The 22,608-nt window shown below is 48.5% G+C and overlaps 1 protein-coding gene across 3 annotated transcripts in view; it reads left to right on the top strand.

Annotated features, from left to right (window-relative positions):
* Positions 1-22,608, top strand: part of tulp3 (TUB like protein 3) — a 54,308-nt gene that overhangs the window by 26,935 nt on the left and 4,765 nt on the right. For all 3 annotated transcript variants that reach the window (XM_052492450.1, XM_052492449.1, XM_052492451.1), the window contains 2 exons: positions 12,957-13,119; positions 19,558-19,764. In XM_052492450.1, coding sequence (XP_052348410.1) covers positions 12,957-13,119; positions 19,558-19,764 — 370 coding nt within the window. The remainder of the gene's footprint in view (positions 1-12,956; positions 13,120-19,557; positions 19,765-22,608) is intronic.

Raw genomic sequence — 22,608 nt, 5'->3', positions numbered from 1 at the left:
GTTTACACAGGAAGGCGACTGCTAGCCAGTTTACACTGGAAGGCGACTGCTAGCCAGTTTACACAGGAAGACGACTGCTAGTCAGTTTATACTGGAAGACGACTGCTACTCAGTTTACACTGGAAGGCGACTGCTAGTCAGTTTATACTGGAAGACGACTGCTACTCAGTTTACACTGGAAGACGATTGCTACTCAGTTTACACTGGAAGACGACTGCTAGTCAGTTTACACTGGAAGGCGACTGCTAGCCAGTTTACACAGGAAGACGACTGCTAGTCAGTTTACACTGGAAGACGACTGCTACTCAGTTTACACTGGAAGGCGACTGCTAGTCAGTTTACACTGGAAGACGACTGCTACTCAGTTTACACTGGAAGGCGACTGCTAGCCAGTTTACACAGGAAGACGACTGCTAGCCAGTTTACACAGGAAGGCGACTGCTAGTCAGTTTACACTGGAAGGCGACTGCTAGTCAGTTTACACTGGAAGACGACTGCTAGCCAGTTTACACAGGAAGACTACTGCTAGCCAGTTTACACAGGAAGACGACTGCTAGCCAGTTTACACAGGAAGGCGACTGCTAGCCAGTTTACACAGGAAGGCGACTGCTAGCCAGTTTACACAGGAAGACGACTGCTAGCCAGTTTACACAGGAAGACGACTGCTAGCCAGTTTACACAGGAAGACGACTGCTAGTCAGTTTACACAGGAAGGTGACTGCTAGTCAGTTTACACTGGAAGACGACTGCTAGCCAGTTTACACAGGAAGACTACTGCTAGCCAGTTTACACAGGAAGACGACTGCTAGCCAGTTTACACAGGAAGACGACTGCGAGCCAGTTTACACAGGAAGGTGACAGCTAGCCAGTTTACACAGGAAGACGACTGCTAGCCAGTTTACACAGGAAGACGACTGCTAGTCAGTTTACACAGGAAGGTCGACTGCTAGCCAGTTTACACAGGAAGGTGACTGCTAGCCAGTTTACACAGGAAGACGACTGCTAGCCAGTTTACACAGGAAGACGACTGCTAGTCAGTTTTACACTGGAAGACGACTGCTACTCAGTTTACACTGGAAGGCGACTGCTAGTCAGTTTACACTGGAAGGCGACTGCTAGCCAGTTTACACAGGAAGATGACTGCTAGCCAGTTTACACAGGAAGACGACTGCTAGCCAGTTTACACAGGAAGACGACTGCTAGTCAGTTTACACAGGAAGGCGACTGCTAGTCAGTTTACACTGGAAGCGACTTGCTAGTCAGTTTACACTGGAAGACGACTGCTAGCCAGTTTACACAGGAAGGCGACTGCTAGCCAGTTTACACTGGAAGGCGACTGCTAGCCAGTTTACACAGGAAGACGACTGCTAGTCAGTTTACACTGGAAGACGACTGCTACTCAGTTTACACTGGAAGATGACTGCTAGTCAGTTTACACTGGAATACGACTGCTACTCAGTTTACACTGGAAGACTACTGCTACTCAGTTTACACTGGAAGACGACTGCTAGTTAGTTTACACTGGAAGGCGACTGCTAGCCAGTTTACACAGGAAGACGACTGCTAGTCAGTTTACACTGGAAGACGACTGCTACTCAGTTTACACTGGAAGGCGACTGCTAGTCAGTTTACACTGGAAGACGACTGCTACTCAGTTTACACTGGAAGGCGACTGCTAGCCAGTTTACACAGGAAGACGACTGCTAGCCAGTTTACACAGGAAGGCGACTGCTAGTCAGTTTACACTGGAAGGCGACTGCTAGTCAGTTTACACTGGAAGACGACTGCTAGCCAGTTTACACAGGAAGACTACTGCTAGCCAGTTTACACAGGAAGACGACTGCTAGCCAGTTTACACAGGAAGGCGACTGCTAGCCAGTTTACACAGGAAGACGACTGCTAGCCAGTTTACACAGGAAGACGACTGCTAGCCAGTTTACACAGGAAGACGACTGCTAGTCAGTTTACACAGGAAGGCGACTGCTAGTCAGTTTACACTGGAAGACGACTGCTAGCCAGTTTACACAGGAAGACTACTGCTAGCCAGTTTACACAGGAAGACGACTGCTAGCCAGTTTACACAGGAAGACGACTGCGAGCCAGTTTACACAGGAAGGTGACTGCTAGCCAGTTTACACAGGAAGACGACTGCTAGCCAGTTTACACAGGAAGACGACTGCTAGTCAGTTTACACAGGAAGGTCGACTGCTAGCCAGTTTACACAGGAAGACGACTGCTAGTCAGTTTACACTGGAAGGCGACTGCTAGTCAGTTTACACTGGAAGACGACTGCTAGCCAGTTTACACAGGAAGGCGACTGCTAGCCAGTTTACACTGGAAGGCGACTGCTAGCCAGTTTACACTGGAAGGCGACTGCTAGCCAGTTTACACAGGAAGACGACTGCTACTCAGTTTACACTGGAAGGCGACTGCTAGTCAGTTTATACTGGAAGACGACTGCTACTCAGTTTACACTGGAAGACGATTGCTACTCAGTTTACACTGGAAGACGACTGCTAGTCAGTTTACACTGGAAGGCGACTGCTAGCCAGTTTACACAGGAAGACGACTGCTAGTCAGTTTACACTGGAAGACGACTGCTACTCAGTTTACACTGGAAGGCGACTGCTAGTCAGTTTACACTGGAAGACGACTGCTACTCAGTTTACACTGGAAGGCGACTGCTAGCCAGTTTACACAGGAAGACTACTGCTAGCCAGTTTACACAGGAAGACGACTGCTAGCCAGTTTACACAGGAAGACGACTGCGAGTCAGTTTACACAGGAAGGTGACTGCTAGCCAGTTTACACAGGAAGACGACTGCTAGTCAGTTTTACACTGGAAGACGACTGCTATTCAGTTTACACTGGAAGGCGACTGCTAGTCAGTTTACACAGGAAGGCGACTGCTAGTCAGTTTACACAGGAAGACGACTGCTAGTCAGTTTACACAGGAAGGTCGACTGCTAGCCAGTTTACACAGGAAGACGACTGCTAGCCAGTTTACACTGGAAGACGACTGCTAGTCAGTTTACACTGGAAGGCGACTGCTAGTCAGTTTACACTGGAAGACGACTGCTAGCCAGTTTACACAGGAAGGCGACTGCTAGCCAGTTTACACTGGAAGGCGACTGCTAGCCAGTTTACACAGGAAGACGACTGCTAGTCAGTTTATACTGGAAGACGACTGCTACTCAGTTTACACTGGAAGGCGACTGCTAGTCAGTTTATACTGGAAGACGACTGCTACTCAGTTTACACTGGAAGACGATTGCTACTCAGTTTACACTGGAAGACGACTGCTAGTCAGTTTACACTGGAAGGCGACTGCTAGCCAGTTTACACAGGAAGACGACTGCTAGTCAGTTTACACTGGAAGACGACTGCTACTCAGTTTACACTGGAAGGCGACTGCTAGTCAGTTTACACTGGAAGACGACTGCTACTCAGTTTACACTGGAAGGCGACTGCTAGCCAGTTTACACAGGAAGACGACTGCTAGCCAGTTTACACAGGAAGGCGACTGCTAGTCAGTTTACACTGGAAGGCGACTGCTAGTCAGTTTACACTGGAAGACGACTGCTAGCCAGTTTACACAGGAAGACTACTGCTAGCCAGTTTACACAGGAAGACGACTGCTAGCCAGTTTACACAGGAAGGCGACTGCTAGCCAGTTTACACAGGAAGACGACTGCTAGCCAGTTTACACAGGAAGACGACTGCTAGCCAGTTTACACAGGAAGACGACTGCTAGCCAGTTTACACAGGAAGACGACTGCTAGTCAGTTTACACAGGAAGGCGACTGCTAGTCAGTTTACACTGGAAGACGACTGCTAGCCAGTTTACACAGGAAGACTACTGCTAGCCAGTTTACACAGGAAGACGACTGCTAGCCAGTTTACACAGGAAGACGACTGCGAGCCAGTTTACACAGGAAGGTGACTGCTAGCCAGTTTACACAGGAAGACGACTGCTAGCCAGTTTACACAGGAAGACGACTGCTAGTCAGTTTACACAGGAAGGTCGACTGCTAGCCAGTTTACACAGGAAGACGACTGCTAGTCAGTTTACACTGGAAGGCGACTGCTAGTCAGTTTACACTGGAAGACGACTGCTAGCCAGTTTACACAGGAAGGCGACTGCTAGCCAGTTTACACTGGAAGGCGACTGCTAGCCAGTTTACACAGGAAGACGACTGCTAGTCAGTTTACACTGGAAGACGACTGCTAGTCAGTTTACACTGGAAGACGACTGCTACTCAGTTTACACTGGAAGGCGACTGCTAGTCAGTTTACACTGGAAGACGACTGCTACTCAGTTTACACTGGAAGGCGACTGCTAGCCAGTTTACACAGGAAGACTACTGCTAGCCAGTTTACACAGGAAGACGACTGCTAGCCAGTTTACACAGGAAGACGACTGCGAGCCAGTTTACACAGGAAGGTGACTGCTAGCCAGTTTACACAGGAAGACGACTGCTAGTCAGTTTTACACTGGAAGACGACTGCTATTCAGTTTACACTGGAAGGCGACTGCTAGTCAGTTTACACAGGAAGGCGACTGCTAGTCAGTTTACACAGGAAGACGACTGCTAGTCAGTTTACACAGGAAGGTCGACTGCTAGCCAGTTTACACAGGAAGACGACTGCTAGCCAGTTTACACAGGAAGGTGACTGCTAGCCAGTTTACACAGGAAGACGACTGCTAGTCAGTTTTACACTGGAAGACGACTGCTATTCAGTTTACACTGGAAGGCGACTGCTAGTCAGTTTACACAGGAAGGCGACTGCTAGTCAGTTTACACAGGAAGACGACTGCTAGTCAGTTTACACAGGAAGGTCGACTGCTAGCCAGTTTACACAGGAAGACGACTGCTAGCCAGTTTACACTGGAAGACGACTGCTAGTCAGTTTACACTGGAAGGCGACTGCTAGTCAGTTTACACTGGAAGACGACTGCTACTCAGTTTACACTGGAAGGCGACTGCTAGTCAGTTTACACTGGAAGACGACTGCTACTCAGTTTACACTGGAAGGCGACTGCTAGCCAGTTTACACAGGAAGACGACTGCTAGCCAGTTTACACAGGAAGGCGACTGCTAGTCAGTTTACACTGGAAGGCGACTGCTAGTCAGTTTACACTGGAAGACGACTGCTAGCCAGTTTACACAGGAAGACTACTGCTAGCCAGTTTACACAGGAAGACGACTGCTAGCCAGTTTACACAGGAAGGCGACTGCTAGCCAGTTTACACAGGAAGACGACTGCTAGCCAGTTTACACAGGAAGACGACTGCTAGCCAGTTTACACAGGAAGACGACTGCTAGCCAGTTTACACAGGAAGACGACTGCTAGTCAGTTTACACAGGAAGGCGACTGCTAGTCAGTTTACACTGGAAGACGACTGCTAGCCAGTTTACACAGGAAGACTACTGCTAGCCAGTTTACACAGGAAGACGACTGCTAGCCAGTTTACACAGGAAGACGACTGCGAGCCAGTTTACACAGGAAGGTGACTGCTAGCCAGTTTACACAGGAAGACGACTGCTAGCCAGTTTACACAGGAAGACGACTGCTAGTCAGTTTACACAGGAAGGTCGACTGCTAGCCAGTTTACACAGGAAGACGACTGCTAGTCAGTTTACACTGGAAGGCGACTGCTAGTCAGTTTACACTGGAAGACGACTGCTAGCCAGTTTACACAGGAAGGCGACTGCTAGCCAGTTTACACTGGAAGGCGACTGCTAGCCAGTTTACACAGGAAGACGACTGCTAGTCAGTTTACACTGGAAGACGACTGCTAGTCAGTTTACACTGGAAGACGACTGCTACTCAGTTTACACTGGAAGGCGACTGCTAGTCAGTTTACACTGGAAGACGACTGCTACTCAGTTTACACTGGAAGGCGACTGCTAGCCAGTTTACACAGGAAGACTACTGCTAGCCAGTTTACACAGGAAGACGACTGCTAGCCAGTTTACACAGGAAGACGACTGCGAGCCAGTTTACACAGGAAGGTGACTGCTAGCCAGTTTACACAGGAAGACGACTGCTAGTCAGTTTTACACTGGAAGACGACTGCTATTCAGTTTACACTGGAAGGCGACTGCTAGTCAGTTTACACAGGAAGGCGACTGCTAGTCAGTTTACACAGGAAGACGACTGCTAGTCAGTTTACACAGGAAGGTCGACTGCTAGCCAGTTTACACAGGAAGACGACTGCTAGCCAGTTTACACTGGAAGACGACTGCTAGTCAGTTTACACTGGAAGGCGACTGCTAGTCAGTTTACACTGGAAGACGACTGCTAGCCAGTTTACACAGGAAGGCGACTGCTAGCCAGTTTACACTGGAAGGCGACTGCTAGCCAGTTTACACAGGAAGACGACTGCTAGTCAGTTTATACTGGAAGACGACTGCTACTCAGTTTACACTGGAAGGCGACTGCTAGTCAGTTTATACTGGAAGACGACTGCTACTCAGTTTACACTGGAAGACGATTGCTACTCAGTTTACACTGGAAGACGACTGCTAGTCAGTTTACACTGGAAGGCGACTGCTAGCCAGTTTACACAGGAAGACGACTGCTAGTCAGTTTACACTGGAAGACGACTGCTACTCAGTTTACACTGGAAGGCGACTGCTAGTCAGTTTACACTGGAAGACGACTGCTACTCAGTTTACACTGGAAGGCGACTGCTAGCCAGTTTACACAGGAAGACGACTGCTAGCCAGTTTACACAGGAAGGCGACTGCTAGTCAGTTTACACTGGAAGGCGACTGCTAGTCAGTTTACACTGGAAGACGACTGCTAGCCAGTTTACACAGGAAGACTACTGCTAGCCAGTTTACACAGGAAGACGACTGCTAGCCAGTTTACACAGGAAGGCGACTGCTAGCCAGTTTACACAGGAAGACGACTGCTAGCCAGTTTACACAGGAAGATGACTGCTAGCCAGTTTACACAGGAAGACGACTGCTAGCCAGTTTACACAGGAAGACGACTGCTAGTCAGTTTACACAGGAAGGCGACTGCTAGTCAGTTTACACTGGAAGACGACTGCTAGCCAGTTTACACAGGAAGACTACTGCTAGCCAGTTTACACAGGAAGACGACTGCTAGCCAGTTTACACAGGAAGACGACTGCGAGCCAGTTTACACAGGAAGGTGACTGCTAGCCAGTTTACACAGGAAGACGACTGCTAGCCAGTTTACACAGGAAGACGACTGCTAGTCAGTTTACACAGGAAGGTCGACTGCTAGCCAGTTTACACAGGAAGACGACTGCTAGTCAGTTTACACTGGAAGGCGACTGCTAGTCAGTTTACACTGGAAGACGACTGCTAGCCAGTTTACACAGGAAGGCGACTGCTAGCCAGTTTACACTGGAAGGCGACTGCTAGCCAGTTTACACAGGAAGACGACTGCTAGTCAGTTTACACTGGAAGACGACTGCTACTCAGTTTACACTGGAAGGCGACTGCTAGTCAGTTTATACTGGAAGACGACTGCTACTCAGTTTACACTGGAAGACGATTGCTACTCAGTTTACACTGGAAGACGACTGCTAGTCAGTTTACACTGGAAGGCGACTGCTAGCCAGTTTACACAGGAAGACGACTGCTAGTCAGTTTACACTGGAAGACGACTGCTACTCAGTTTACACTGGAAGGCGACTGCTAGTCAGTTTACACTGGAAGACGACTGCTACTCAGTTTACACTGGAAGGCGACTGCTAGCCAGTTTACACAGGAAGACTACTGCTAGCCAGTTTACACAGGAAGACGACTGCTAGCCAGTTTACACAGGAAGACGACTGCGAGCCAGTTTACACAGGAAGGTGACTGCTAGCCAGTTTACACAGGAAGACGACTGCTAGTCAGTTTTACACTGGAAGACGACTGCTATTCAGTTTACACTGGAAGGCGACTGCTAGTCAGTTTACACAGGAAGGCGACTGCTAGTCAGTTTACACAGGAAGACGACTGCTAGTCAGTTTACACAGGAAGGTCGACTGCTAGCCAGTTTACACAGGAAGACGACTGCTAGCCAGTTTACACTGGAAGACGACTGCTAGTCAGTTTACACTGGAAGGCGACTGCTAGTCAGTTTACACTGGAAGACGACTGCTAGCCAGTTTACACAGGAAGGCGACTGCTAGCCAGTTTACACTGGAAGGCGACTGCTAGCCAGTTTACACAGGAAGACGACTGCTAGTCAGTTTATACTGGAAGACGACTGCTACTCAGTTTACACTGGAAGGCGACTGCTAGTCAGTTTATACTGGAAGACGACTGCTACTCAGTTTACACTGGAAGACGATTGCTACTCAGTTTACACTGGAAGACGACTGCTAGTCAGTTTACACTGGAAGGCGACTGCTAGCCAGTTTACACAGGAAGACGACTGCTAGTCAGTTTACACTGGAAGACGACTGCTACTCAGTTTACACTGGAAGGCGACTGCTAGTCAGTTTACACTGGAAGACGACTGCTACTCAGTTTACACTGGAAGGCGACTGCTAGCCAGTTTACACAGGAAGACGACTGCGTGCCAGAGCAAAGAGGGAAGACAAAGAAAAAACTAGACAAAAGAGTTTCAAAGTTTAATCAGTTCCTGGGTCAGATGTGTGGCTCTTGATAACATTTTTAAATAGGATCTCATCGTGAAGCATTGTGGGGCTTTTGTTTCTTGTTTACATGGAATCTGTATCCTGTGTCCAAATTAACAGTCTGTTTCATTATGATAATCCATTCAGATGTTTTATTCATTTGTCTGCTATTTTTAGCCTTAGAAGAAAACGAAGAGGCGAACCCAGTTCCCCTCTTAAAGGGATACTTTAGAATTGTATCTACTTCCCCAGAGTCAGATGAACTTGTGGATACCATTTGTATGTCTCTACGTGCAGTTTGATGTAAGTTGCTAACTAGCATTATCGCAATTGATAGCTAGTGTTAACGCAATGACTGGAAGTCTATGGTAATTGCTAGCATGCTAGTAGATGCCATAGACGTCCAGTCATTGGGATAACGCTAGTTAGCATTGGCTCGTGAAACTACCTCTGACTTCCTTCATACTGGATGCAGAGGCATACAAATGCTATTTATGAGTTCATCTGACTCTGGGGAAGTAAATAAAGGGCTTCATTGCCAAAAGCCCAAAGTGTCCCTTTAAAACAAAGCCTGTTTGAAATGTAAACCATCAGACTCCAAGTTGAAACCATTAAGCTCCCAGAGGCCTTTCATCTGGTCTTATTTTAATTTGAATCAAAGACAAAGTTTGGGTATTTAATGAATATATTTTTTCAGGTGCATCTTGAGATTCAGGTGTCAAATAGAAGCAGGCCATGGTAGCGTGTGTGTGCACGAGCATGTGTGTGTGTGTGTGTGTGTGTGTGTGTGTGTGTGTGTGTGTGTGTGTGTGTGTGTGTGTGTGTGTGTGTGTGTGTGTGTGTATGAGCGTGCGTGTCTGTGCTTTTGTGGGTGCGCCTGTGTTGCATTGGCCCTGAATGTGTGTGTTGCGTTAGCCCTGAGTAATAAAACCTTTCTGTAGTGGTGGTTAATCAGCCCAATGAGGCTTCAGAGAGACAAGGACCTCTCGTTTCTTTCCAGCCCAGTTCGTCATTAAACACCGCTTGTTGTTTTGATGCTCCCCACTAATTGAGGCAGTTACGTAACCCATCGCCTACTTTGACCAGAGACCAGGACTGCAGGGCCAACTGATGAATGTCACCATAATTCATGGAAATGGACCATTTCTCTAGTGTGAAGCTTTTAAAAAATATTCATAGAGACATTGTGCTGTGTATTGTTTAGCCAGAAATCTAAAGGGGACCAACCCTCGTCGCTGTTGTCCCTAGTTTCCCAGAGTGTTTGTGATGGCTGTGACAATGTCAGCTCTAATGATCTCACTGCCTTGTCACTGTCTCCAGTCTCTCTGTCCCCGTGCTGAACAGAGCCTCAGCCAGCATTTCCAACTCTAGGTTTATTAAGTAGTTTGAATTGTTTGCACTGTATGTCAAGCACTCTGTTACTTTGTCTCAGCATCTTTTACAACAGTCTAGGCTTACTTGACCAGGACCCATGTAACAGGTTTTTCTAAATTGATTTCAATGGATTTGTTGCTGAAGGTTCATTCACTGAGTAGCTAACTCTCTTATGTCCCATTTCCTCTAGTGGTATTGCTAGGATACAAAGGTCCATTATTCTGTGACCTTTACTATGAGATAAATATAGCCTAGCCAACCTTACCTCACCTGTCCTGTTTCTATGCGAGTTGCTTATTCTGCCTTCCAAATTAGTCTCAAAGATACCGAAGGAAGAAAACATGACATTTTACTGTGGCTGAATGATTTGCCAGGTCGGGTCATGACGCTTGTGTGTGTGTTGTTTACAAAGCCATCTGGGGTTTGTGATTCACATTGAATGGCCATCATGTTCTGTCCTCTCCCTCAACAACAGTGGGAGTGGTGAAAGACAACAACAAAGAATGTGGAGTCTATCAAGGACACTCTGACACGGTTACCATAGGAACATGCATCTTGTTTGACACCCCTGAAACGGAAGCTGGCAAGCCACGATAATTCGTTTTTTTGCTAATTTGTTTTGTCGTATTGCTTAAGATAACTCTGAGAGAGAGCACTGTTTTTCAAAACAACACCACCACCACAAAGTGTCTGATAAGGACAGAGTCGTTACTGATTGTCTGGTTCTCAGCATTTTGAGTGATCTGGATAAGGTCTAAGGCTGTCTGTATAAGGTTGAATATAGATGAGTGTCTGGCTTGATGATGAGGAAGTCATCATAAAGTAATTCTTCCCCAGTCAGATGAACTCGTGGATACCAGTTTTATGTCTCTGCATCCAGTAGGAAGGAAGTTAGCGGTAGTTTCGCCAGCCAATGCTATCTGGTGTTTGAGCAATGACTGGAAGTACAGTACTGGAAGTACAGTACAGGAAGTACAGTCTATCTGTTTTAATGAGGGAAAGGGATGGTGTCCTCATTAGAGGTCGACCGATTATGATTTTTCAACGCCGATGCCGATTATTGGAGGACCAAAAAGGCCGATACAGATTAATTGGCCGATTTATTATTATTATTTGTAATAATGACAATTAAAAACAATACTTAATGAACACTTATTTTAACTTAATATAATACATCAATAAAATCAATTTAGCCTCAAATAAATAATGAAACATGTTCAATTTGGTATAAATAATGAAAAAACAAAGTGTTGGAGAAGAAAGTAAAAGTGCAATATGTGCCATGTAAAAAAGCTAACGTTTAAGTTCCTTGCTCAGAACATGAGAACATATGAAAGCTGGTGGTTCCTTTTAACATGAGTCTTCAATATTCCCAGGTAAGAAGTTTTAGGTTGTAGTTATTATAGGAATTATAGGACTATTTCTCTCTATACCATTTGTATTTCATTAACCTTTGACTATTGGATGTTCTTATAGGCACTTTAGTATTGCCAGTGTAACAGTATATAGCTTCCGTCCCTCTCTTTGCTCCTCCCTGGGCTGGAACCAGGAACACATCGACAGCAGCCACCCTCGAAGCAGCGTTACCCATCGCTCCACAAAAGCCGTGGCCCTTGCAGAGCAAGGGGAACAACCACTCCAAGTCTCAGAGCGAGTGATGTTTGAAGCGCTATTAGCGCGCACCCCGCTAACTAGCTCGCCATTTCACATCGGTTACACCAGCCTAATCTGAGTTGATAGGCTTGAAGCAGAGCTGCTGGCAAAACGCACTAAAATGCTGTTTGAATGAATGCTTACAAGCCTGCTGGTGCCTACCACCGCTCAGTCAGACTGCTCTATCAAATCATAGACTTAGTTATAACATAATAACACACAGAAATACGAGCCTTAGGTCATTAATATGGTCGAATCCGGAAACTATCATCTCGAAAACAAGACGTTTTTTCTTTCAGTGAAATACAGAACTGTTCCGTATTTTATCTAACGGGTGGCATCCATTAGTCTAAATATTCCTGTTACATTGCACAACCTTCAATGTTATGTCATAATTACCTAAAATTCTGGAAAATTAGGCGGCCCAAACTGTTGCATATACACTGACTCTGCGTGCAATGAACGCAAGAGAAGTGACACAATTTCACCTGGTTAATATTACCTGCTAACCTGGATTTCTTTTAGCTAAATATGCAGGTTTAAAAATATATACTTCTGTGTATTGATTTTAAGAAAGGCATTGATGTTTATGGTTAGGTACACATTGGAGCAACGATATGCACCGCATCGATTATATGCAACGCAGGACACGCTAAATAAACTAGTAATATCATCAACCATGTGTAGTTAACTAGTGATTATGATTGATTGATAATTTTTTCTAAGATAAGTTTCATGCTAGCTAGCAACTTACATTTACATTTACATTTAAGTCATTTAGCAGACGCTCTTATCCAGTTACCTTGGCTTCCATTGCATTCCCGTAACAGGCAGGCTCCTCGTGGAGTGCAATGTAATCAGGTGGTTAGAGCATTGGACTAGTTAACTGTAAGGTTGCAAGATTGAGTCCCCGAGCTGACAAGGTAAAAATCTGTCGTTCTGCCCCTGAACGAGGCAGTTAACCCACCGTTCTTAACTGACTTGCCTTGTTAAATAAAGATTAAATAAAGGTGTAAAAAATGTTTTTCTGTTGTCCAAAACGGTGTCCAAAAATACAGATTTCCGATTGTTATGAAAGTTTGAAATCAGCCCTAATGAATCGACCTTTCCAATTAATCGGTCGACCTCTAGTCCTCATGGACTGTGGGGAAGAGAGGCCAGGTATACCTGGACAGATACAGATAGGGTCCAGAGAGAGAGGATCACTAGAGCCTTATCACCAGCTGTCAGTCCAGCTGTCAGTCTTGGGCAGGTAGGGACATACAGACAATATTTGCATGGTAAACTCTCACTGTCGTAATTCCCCTCCCATCCACAGAGGGCGCTGTTGGAGCAGAAGCAGCGGCGGAAGCGGCAGGAGCCTCTGATGGTGCAGCCCAACCCAGAGGCCCGGCCCAGGCGCTCCAGGCCTCGGCGCAGTGAGGAGCAGGCCCCGCTGGTGGAGTCACGCCTCAGCATCACCAGCGATGTCATCATGGATGGTGAGCCTTGGTTCTTGGGGTTAGCTACTGTATTAGCTAGTTTTTCCGGGGTCAGCTCTCACCATCTGTAATGCTTCAGGTGTCGTAGGTGTGTGGAGTCAAACGCAGGAGACAGTGAGTGCAAAGCTGTGCGTCTTTAATAGCACCAACGCACCACAGGGTGCTCACAATAGTAACGGCCCCAAACACAGGGAATGAGAATGTACAACGGAAAAGTAACGACCAGGCACTAACACGTACCTCTACAACAGAGCCGAAGGTTACACTGAAATAATCCCGCACAACAACCAGGCGGGCCGGCTGTCTAATAAAGACAAACTAATTAACTAATTACACATGAACAGGTGCTACCACTAAACATACAAGGAGGGAGAGGAAAAAAATCAGTGGCAGCTAATAGGCCGGTGATGACGACCGCCGAGCGCCACCCGCCCGGGAAGGGGAAACACCCTCGGTCGGACTCGTGACAGTACCCCCTCCTGACGCGCGGCTCCCGCAGCGCGCCGACACCGGCCTCGAGGTCGCCCGGAGGACGAGGTGCAGGGCGATCCGGATGGAGGCGATGGAAATCCTCAACATGGATGGATCCAAGATGTCCCTCACTGGTACCCAGCACCTCTCCTCCGGACCGTACCCCTCCCAGTCCACGAGGTACTGCAGGCCCCTCACCCGGCGTCTTGAGTCCAGAATGGCCCGGATCGTGTACGCCGGGGTCCCCTCGATGTCCAGAGGGGGGGGAGGGACCTCCGGTACCTCACTGTCCTGCAGGGGACCAGCTACCACCGGCCTGAGGAGAGACACATGAAACGAGGGGTTAATACGATAATAGGAAGGGAGTTGTAATCGATAACACACCTCGTTTATTCTCCTCAGGACTTTAAAGACCCTACACACTGCGGACCCAGCTTCCGGCAGGGCAAGCGGAGAGGTAGGTTTCGGGTCGAGAGCCAGACCCTGTCCCCCGGTACAAACACGGGGGCCTCACTGCGGTGGCGGTCAGCACTCCTCTTCTGCCGTCCACTCGCTTGTCGTAGAGATTCCTGGACGGCCCTCCAGGTCTCCTTGGAGCGCTGTACCCATTCCTCCACCGCAGGAGCCTCGGTCTGGCTCGGATGCCATGGTGCCAGGACCGGCTGGTACCCCAACACACACTGAAAAGGGGACACGTTAGTAGAGGAGTGGCGTAGTGAGTTCTGAGCCATTTCAGCCCAGGGAATGTATCGTGCCCACTCCCCTGGCCGATCCTGGCAATACGACCGCAGAAACCTACCCACCTCCTGGTTCATTCTCTCCACCTGCCCATTACTCTTGGGGTGATAACCGGAGGTCAGGCTGACAGAGACCCCCAAGCGTTCCATGAACGCTCTCCATACCCGAGACGTGAATTGGGGGCCCCGATCAGAAACGATGTCCTCCGGCACCCCGTAGTGCCGAAAGACATGGGTAAATAATGCCTCCGCAGTCTGCAGGGCTGTAGGGATACCGGGCAACGGGAGGAGACGGCAGGACTTAGAAAACCGATCCACAATCACTAGAACCGCGGTGTTCCCCTGAGACGGCGGAAGATCGGTCAGGAAATCTATGGACAGATGTGACCATGGCCGCTGTGGAACGGGGAGGGGTTGTAGCTTCCTGTAGGAAGGTGCCTAGAGCCTTACTCTGAGCGCACACTGAGCAAGAGGAGACATAACCCTTAACGTCCTTAACCAACGTAGGCCACCAATACCTCCCCTGAAGGCTCCCCACTGTCCTCGTCACCCCAGGGTGACCCGAGGAGGGTAGGACGTGAGCCCACCGAATCAGCTTGTCCCGAACATCAAGCGGCACGTACCTTCGCCCCGCTGGACACTGAGGAGGCGCGGGTTCAGCCCGTAACGCCCGCTCGATGTCCGAGTCCACCTCCCATACCACTGGGGCTACCAGCTTAGAGGCGGGAAGGATGGGAGTAGGTTCGGTGGACCCATCTCGGTGTCGTAAAGGCGGGACAGTGCGTCAGCCTTCACGTTCTGGGAGCCCGGTCTATAAGACAAAGTAAACCGGAACCGGGTAAAGAATATGGCCCACCTTGCCTGACGTGGGTTAAGTCTCCTTGCAGCCCGAATATACTCCAGATTCTGGTGGTCGGTCCAGATGAGAAAAGGGTGCTTAGCCCCCTCAAGCCAGTGTCTCCACACCTTCAGAGCTCTAACCACCGGTAGCAACTCCCGGTCCCCACATCATAGTTACGCTCCGCTGGGCTGAGCTTCCTTGAGAAGAAAGCGCAGGGGCGGAGTTTTGGTGGCGTACCCGAGCGCTGTGATAGCACGGCACCCACCCCAGCCTCGGACGCGTCCACCTCCACTATGAATGCTAGAGAGGATCCGGATGCGCCAACACGGGCGCATCAGTGAACAGCGCCTTCAACTTGTTGAATGCTCTGTCCGCCTGTGCTGACCACTGCAATCGCACCGGCCCCCAGCAGTGAGGTAATGGGAGCCGCTATCTGGCCAAAACCCCGGATAAACCTCCGGTAGTAGTTGGCAAAACCCAAAACCGCTGCACCTCCTTTACCGTGGTTGGAGTCGGCCAATTACGCACGGCCCTAATGCGGTCACCCTCCATCACCACCCCCGAGGTGGAAATGCGATATCCCAGAAAAGAGACGGCTCGTTTAGAGAACACGCATTTCTCAGCCTTGACGTATAGGTCATGCTCCAGCAGTCTACCAAGCACTTTGCGCACCAGAGACACATGCGCGGTGTGAGTGGCCGAGTAGATCAGAATGTCATCGATATAAACAACCACTCCCTGCCCGCACAGGTCCCTGAGAATCTCGTCTACAAAGGATTGGAAAACGGCTGGAGCATTCTTTAACCCATACGGCATGACGAGGTACTCATAGTGGCCGGATGTAGTACTAAATGCGGTTTTCCACTCGTCTCCTTCCGAATACGCACCAGACTATACGCGCTCCTGAGATCCAGTTTTGTGAAGAACTGCGCTCCGTGGAACGATTCCACCGCCGTAGCGATGAGAGGTAGAGGGTAACTATACCCCACTGTGATGGCGTTTAGACCTCTATAATCGATACACGGACGCAAACCTCCCTCCTTTTTCCTCACAAAAAGAAACTCGAGGAGACGGGTGAAATGGAGGGCCGAATGTACCCCTGTCCCAGCGACTCCGTGACATATGTCTCCATTGCCAACGTCTCCTCCTGGGACAGCGGGTACACGTGACTCTTGGGAAGCGCAGCGTCTACCTGGAGATCTATCGTACAATCCCTTCCCGGTCGATAAGGTGGTAATTTAGTCGCTTTCACTTTACTGAAAGCGATTGCCAAATCGGCATACTCGGGGAATGCACACCGTGGAACCCTGGTCTGGACTCTCCACCGACGTGGCACCGATGGAAACTCCCAAACACCTTCCAGAACACTCCTCTGACCACCCCTGGAGAACCCCTGTCTCCACGAAATTTTAGGATTGTGCCGGGCCAGCCAGGGAGTCCCCAGCACCACTGGAAACGCAGGCGAATCAATAATAAAAAAACTGATACGCTCCCTATGATTCCCCTGCGTCACCATGTCCAGTGGGACCGTGGTCTCCCGACCATCCCTGACCCTAATGGCCGGCTATCTAGGGAGTGCACGGGGAAAGGAGAATCTATCGGCACCAGCGGAACCCCTAACTTAAGGGCGAGTCCGCGATCCATAAAGTTCCCAGCTGCGCCTGAATCGACTAGCGCCCTATGCTGGGAAGAGGGAAGAAAGTGAAGGAAAGAGATTAAGACAAACATATGGCCAACAAGGGATTCTGGGTGAGTCTGATGCTGACTCACCTGGGGTGACCGAGAAGCGTTCCGCCTGCCATCTCTACTCCCAGACGGACCCCCCCAGCACCGATCAGACGTGTGTCCTCTCCGACCACAGTTGGTGCAGGGAAGGCCTCCTCCTCCGGTACCCCTCGGCGCAGCCCCTCCCAACTCCATCGGAATGGGAGCGGAGGGGCTGGGTGGTGGAACGCACAGGACCCTCTCTGAACGCCCGCGGGCAGCCAGCAGATTGTCCAGTCGAATGGACATGTCAATCAGCTGATCCAGTGACAGAGTGGTGTCCCGACAAGCTAACTCCCGGCGGACGTCCTCTCGGAGACTACACCTGTAGTGGTCCATAAGGGCCCTGTCGTTCCACCCAGATCCGGCTGCCAAGGTCCGGAACTCCAGCGCGTAATCCTGGGCGCTCCTCCTCTCCTGCCTGAGATGAAAAGTCGTTCTCCCACCGCTCGGCCGTCTAGAGGGTGATCAAACACGGCACGGAAGCGGCAGGAAAACTCTGGGTAGTGCTCCCGCGCTGAGTCTGGGCCATTCCAGACTGCGTTCGCCCACTCCAGAGCACGACCCGTGAGGCAGGAGATGAGGACACTCACCCTCTCCGCTCCTGAGGGAGTGGGTCTAACGGTGGCCAGGTATAGCTCCAGCTGAAGCAGAAACCCCTGGCAACCCGCCGCCGCTCCATCATAAGCCCTCGGTAGCGTCAGACGGAGGGTGCTGGAGTCGAGTGATGGGGAGTCCGGAGCCGGGGTGCCGAAGGTGGAGAGAGGAGACCACTCCTCTCCCATCGGTCCATTCTCTCCATCACTTGATCCATCGCGGATCCGATCCGATGGAGAACGGTGGTGTGGTGGAGAACCCGTTCCTCCATCGATGGGAGAGGGTTGGCTGCTGCTCCTGCTGACTCCATTCAATTTGATTTAGGTGCGGGATTCTGTAATGCTTCAGGTGTCGTAGGTGTGTGGAGTCAAACGCAGGAGACAGTGAGTGCAAAGCTGTGCGTCTTTAATAGCACCAACGCACCACAGGGTGCTCACAATAGTAACGGCCCCAAACACAGGGAATGAGAATGTACAACGGAAAAGTAACGACCAGGCACTAACACGTACCTCTACAACAGAGCCGAAGGTTACACTGAAATAATCCCGCACAACAACCAGGCGGGCCGGCTGTCTAATAAAGACAAACTAATTAACTAATTACACATGAACAGGTGCTACCACTAAACATACAAGGAGGGAGAGGAAAAACAATCAGTGGCAGCTAATAGGCCGGTGATGACGACCGCCGAGCGCCACCCGCCCGGGAAGGGGAAACACCCTCGGTCGGACTCGTGACACCATCAGGATAAAGTAATGGGTCTGAGGAAGCAGGATCAGTGCTGAGCGATTGAACCCCAGTCTACAGTCAAGAGATAGACCGTTGTTGGTGTTGGCTGTGAAGAAGAATACTTTAATGATAAATTTGCTTTCCAGTCCAGAGTGAGGACAGTATATCAGGTGAGGACAGTGAGAGGGAGTGGTGGGAGAAGGTGGAGCCCAGGAAAGCAGGAAGAGGAGCCAGTCATGGAGCTCACTCTGGAGGAGCAGAGTGGCTTTCCAGATCGAGGTAGAGGAGACCAGTCAGGAATTCCAAGACTAGAGAAAAGGTGCTTATATTTGATTTATTTATTTATTTCACCTTTATTTAACCAGGTAGGCTAGTTGAGAACAAGTTCTCATTTGCAACTGCGACCTGGCCAAGATAAAGCATAGCAGTGTGAACAGACAACAACACAGAGTTACACATGGAGTAAACAATTAACAAGTCAATAACACAGTAGGAAAAAAAAGAAAATAAAGAGTCTATATACAATGTGTGCAAAAGGCATGAGGAGGTAGGCGAATAATTACAATTTTGGAGATTAACACTGGAGTGATAAATGATCAGATGGTCATGTACAGGTATAGATATTGGTGTGCAAAAGAGCAGAAAAGTAAATAAATATAAACAGTATGGGGAAGAGGTAGGTACAATTGGTAGGTAGAATAGGATCATAAACATTGGTGTATCCCACTTCTGATACCAATCACCTGTACATTGGCATGCAATATATTTTAGTCTCTCACGTACTGGGATACAATACAATGTTCCTACAAACAATCAGGAAGCTAATATGATGACGTGTGTGTGTGGTGCGTGTGTGTGTGTCTAATAACGCCTCCCTCAGTCTTGGGACATGTGGAGAAGCGACTGTTTAAGGTAGTGGAGGAGACACCCAGGAAGCTGTTCTCTGATGCTCAGAGGGGCCTTCAGATGGGGAGGAGAGAGTCACATTCAGAGAGGCAGAGCAGCATTCAGACTCCCAGGCAAGAAAAGGGCCACCTGCTCAGTGCAGCATATCACTCCATGGCACAAGGCTAAGCTCTGACATGAACATAGAGGAGAGGTATTACAGAGAAACGCAGCTGCAAGCAGACGGCTAAGTAATAAGGAGTAGGTACAAATCAAATCACCTCAGGGAAGCATAGACAGGAATACAGAACAGCTCTTGGAGAAGTAAACAGCTGGGTGCTCAAACACACAGACAAGCAGGACAAAGTCATTAACATAATTCAAAAACGTCTGTGAATGCACCCCACCCTGCAGGTATCGACGGCCCTGCTGCCTTCATGGGCTCTGAGGCCCCGGACCTGGGTGCCAAGATCCAGATTCTGTCGGTGAGCAAGTCCCAGCCCCTGTCCCTGTCCCAGCCGCTGCCCCAGTCTCCCCCCGCAGAGGAGCCAGACCGGGACGGAGACACGGAGACTCTGCTGGAGCCCAAGACGGACATCCACGAGCTGCTGCAGAAACGAGGTGAGCCGGGGGGGGGCAGGGAGAAGAGAGTCAGGACAGGGAGTCAGGACAGCCAGTTTGGACAGAAGGTTGGAGTGTTAAAGTACAGTGTTATAAAGAGCTCTGTCAGTAGGTAAGGCTGGGGGGGGTGTTCCTGAACACCTTACCTGACCAAGAAATACTCCGGGACCTAGTAATGGTCAGACCATGTGACCAGGAAATAGTCCTAGTCCTATGACCTCCACTGCACAGACAATGTCTCATACGTTGTAGTGCTGTAGACAGAAGACCTAGGAGAGTGTGTACACATGCGAGTCAGTCATTTATATCCTCATCGTCATCTACCCTGATAAATCCTCTGGGTCAGCACACGAATACCAAGCAGCTTCAGAGATCACATCCCGTCTGCTGCTCTGGCGGGCTACACCGACAGGGCACTCAATATAAGTGTCTCTTTCACACCTCTGGGCTGGTAGAGGCACTTTGTAGTCTCGTGAGAGGACAGGCTGATCTGAGAGAGAGAGAGAGAGAGAGAGAGAGAGAGAGAGAGAGAGAGAGAGAGAGAGAGAGAGAGAGAGAGAGAGAGAGAGAGAGAGAGAGAGAGAGAGAGAGAGAGAGAGAGAGAGAGAGAGAGAGAGAGAGAGAGAGAGAGAGAGAGAGAGAGAGAGAGAGAGAGAGAGAGAGAGAGAGAGAGAGAGAGAGAGAGAGAGAGAGAGAGAGAGAGAGAGAGAGAGAGAGAGAGAGAGAGAGAGAGAGAGAGAGAGAGAGAGAGAGAGAGAGAGAGAGAGAGAGAGAGAGAGAGAGAGAGAGAGAGAGAGAGAGAGAGAGAGAGAGAGAGAGAGAGAGAGAGAGAGAGAGAGAGACAATCAATCAATCAGGGCCGGTTTCGCGGACACAGATTACTCCTGGACTGAAAAGCATGCTTAACGTGCATTTAGTACAAGGCTTAATCTGGGCCCAGGAAACCAGCTCTCAGTGATGGATAAAACACACTGAAGATGGAGAATCTATTGTCTTGTATTTCAACAGTATTCTTTCCAATGTGGAAATGTATAGGGCTCTGAAGTGGACTAACAGTGGTGTCTGGGGATAATGAAGGTTGCTGGGATGGCTAGAGGTTCATAACAGGTCTCTTCTATCGTAACCTGGTTACTGGGTAGTCTCGTCTGTAGTCTCGTCTATCCAGAAAAGTTCTTCCTCAATGGGTCTTAACAGTTACTCAGCACTATTTCGCTTCCACTTTCCTTCCTATCCTCTGCCAGCTGTTTTGAGGTTAGGTTGTCTCCTCAAATATTTCAAAGAGCAATTTTAGCTGCATATTGTAATATGTGGCCTTTTCCGATTGCAGAAATATATTATCAGTTCATATTTTCAACTGAGGTAGTATGATGACTTAGTTGGAACAAATCAAAGGCTATGTGATCAAAAGCAAAATGTGCATACATTTGAAGAAATACGGTGCCCATATCTATTACATGCAAGCTCATCCCTTTGGATCCCAGGAGAAAATAATCTATCCAAAAGTCATGGCAATAAGAACCTATGGGATTACTGAGGAGATATGGAGGAGTTGTAGCTTGGCTGGGCATCTGAGATGATCTCTCCTGTCTGCATAGAGAACCATGGGTCCTCCCGATTAGAGGTCGACCAATTATGATTTTTCAACGCCGATACCGATTATTGGAGGACCAAAAAAGCCGATACAGATTAATCGGCCGATTAATTATTATTATTTTTTTGTAATAATGACAATTACAACAATATTGAACGAACACTTATTTTAACTTAATATAATACATCAATAAAATACATTTAGCCTCAAGTAAATAATGAAACATGTTCAATTTGGTTTAAATAATGCAAAAACAGTGTTGGAGAAGTGTTGGAGAAGAAGGTAAAAGTGCAATATGTGCCATATTGCACATATTGCACTTTTTTAAGCTAACGTTTCAGTTCCTTGCTCAGAACATGAGAACATATGAAAGCTGGTGGTTCCTTTTAACATGAGTCTTGGGTTGTAGTTTTAGGTTGTAGTTTTTATAGGAATTATAGGACTATTTCTCTCTATACCATTTGTATTTCATTAACCTTTGACTATTGGATGTTTTTATAGGCACTTTAGTATTGCCAGTGTAACAGTATAGCTTCCGTCCCTCTCCTCGCTCCTCCCTGGGCTCGAACCAGGAACACAACGTCAACAGCCACCATCGAAGCAGCGTTACCCATGTAGAGCAAGGGGAACAACTACTAGAAGGCTCAGAGCGAGTGACGTTTGAAACGCTATTAGCGTGCGCTAACTAGCTAGCCATTTCACTTCGGTTACACCAGCCTCATCTCGGGAGTTGATAGGCTTGAAGTCATAAACAGCGCAATGCTTGACACACAACGAAGAGCTGCTGGCAAGACGCACAAAAGTGCTGTTTGAATGAATGTTTACGTGCCTGCTTCTGCCTACCACCGCTCAGTCAGATACTTAGATACTTGTATGCTTGTATGCTCAGCCAGATTATATGCAACGCAGGACACGCTAGATAATATCTAGTAATATCATCAACCATGTGTAGTCAACTAGTGATTATGATTGATTGTTTTTTAAATATTTTTTAATGCTAGCTAGCAACTTACCTTGGCTTACTGCATTCGCGTAACAGGCAGTCAGTCTCCTTGTGGAGTACAACGAGAGAGAGGCAGGTCGTTATTGCGTTGGACTATGTAAGGTTGCAAGATTGGATCCCCCGAGCTGACAATGTGAAAATCTGTCGTTCTGCCCCGGAACGAGGCAGTTAACCCACCGTTCCTAGGCCGTCATTGAAAATAAGAATGTGTTCTTAACGGACTTGCCTGGTTAAATAAAGGTATAAAAAA

This window comes from Oncorhynchus keta, chromosome 33 (assembly GCF_023373465.1).
Source record: "Oncorhynchus keta strain PuntledgeMale-10-30-2019 chromosome 33, Oket_V2, whole genome shotgun sequence".
NCBI classification, from domain to species: Eukaryota; Metazoa; Chordata; class Actinopteri; order Salmoniformes; family Salmonidae; genus Oncorhynchus; species Oncorhynchus keta.
This window is presented reverse-complemented; position numbering and strand designations above follow the sequence as displayed.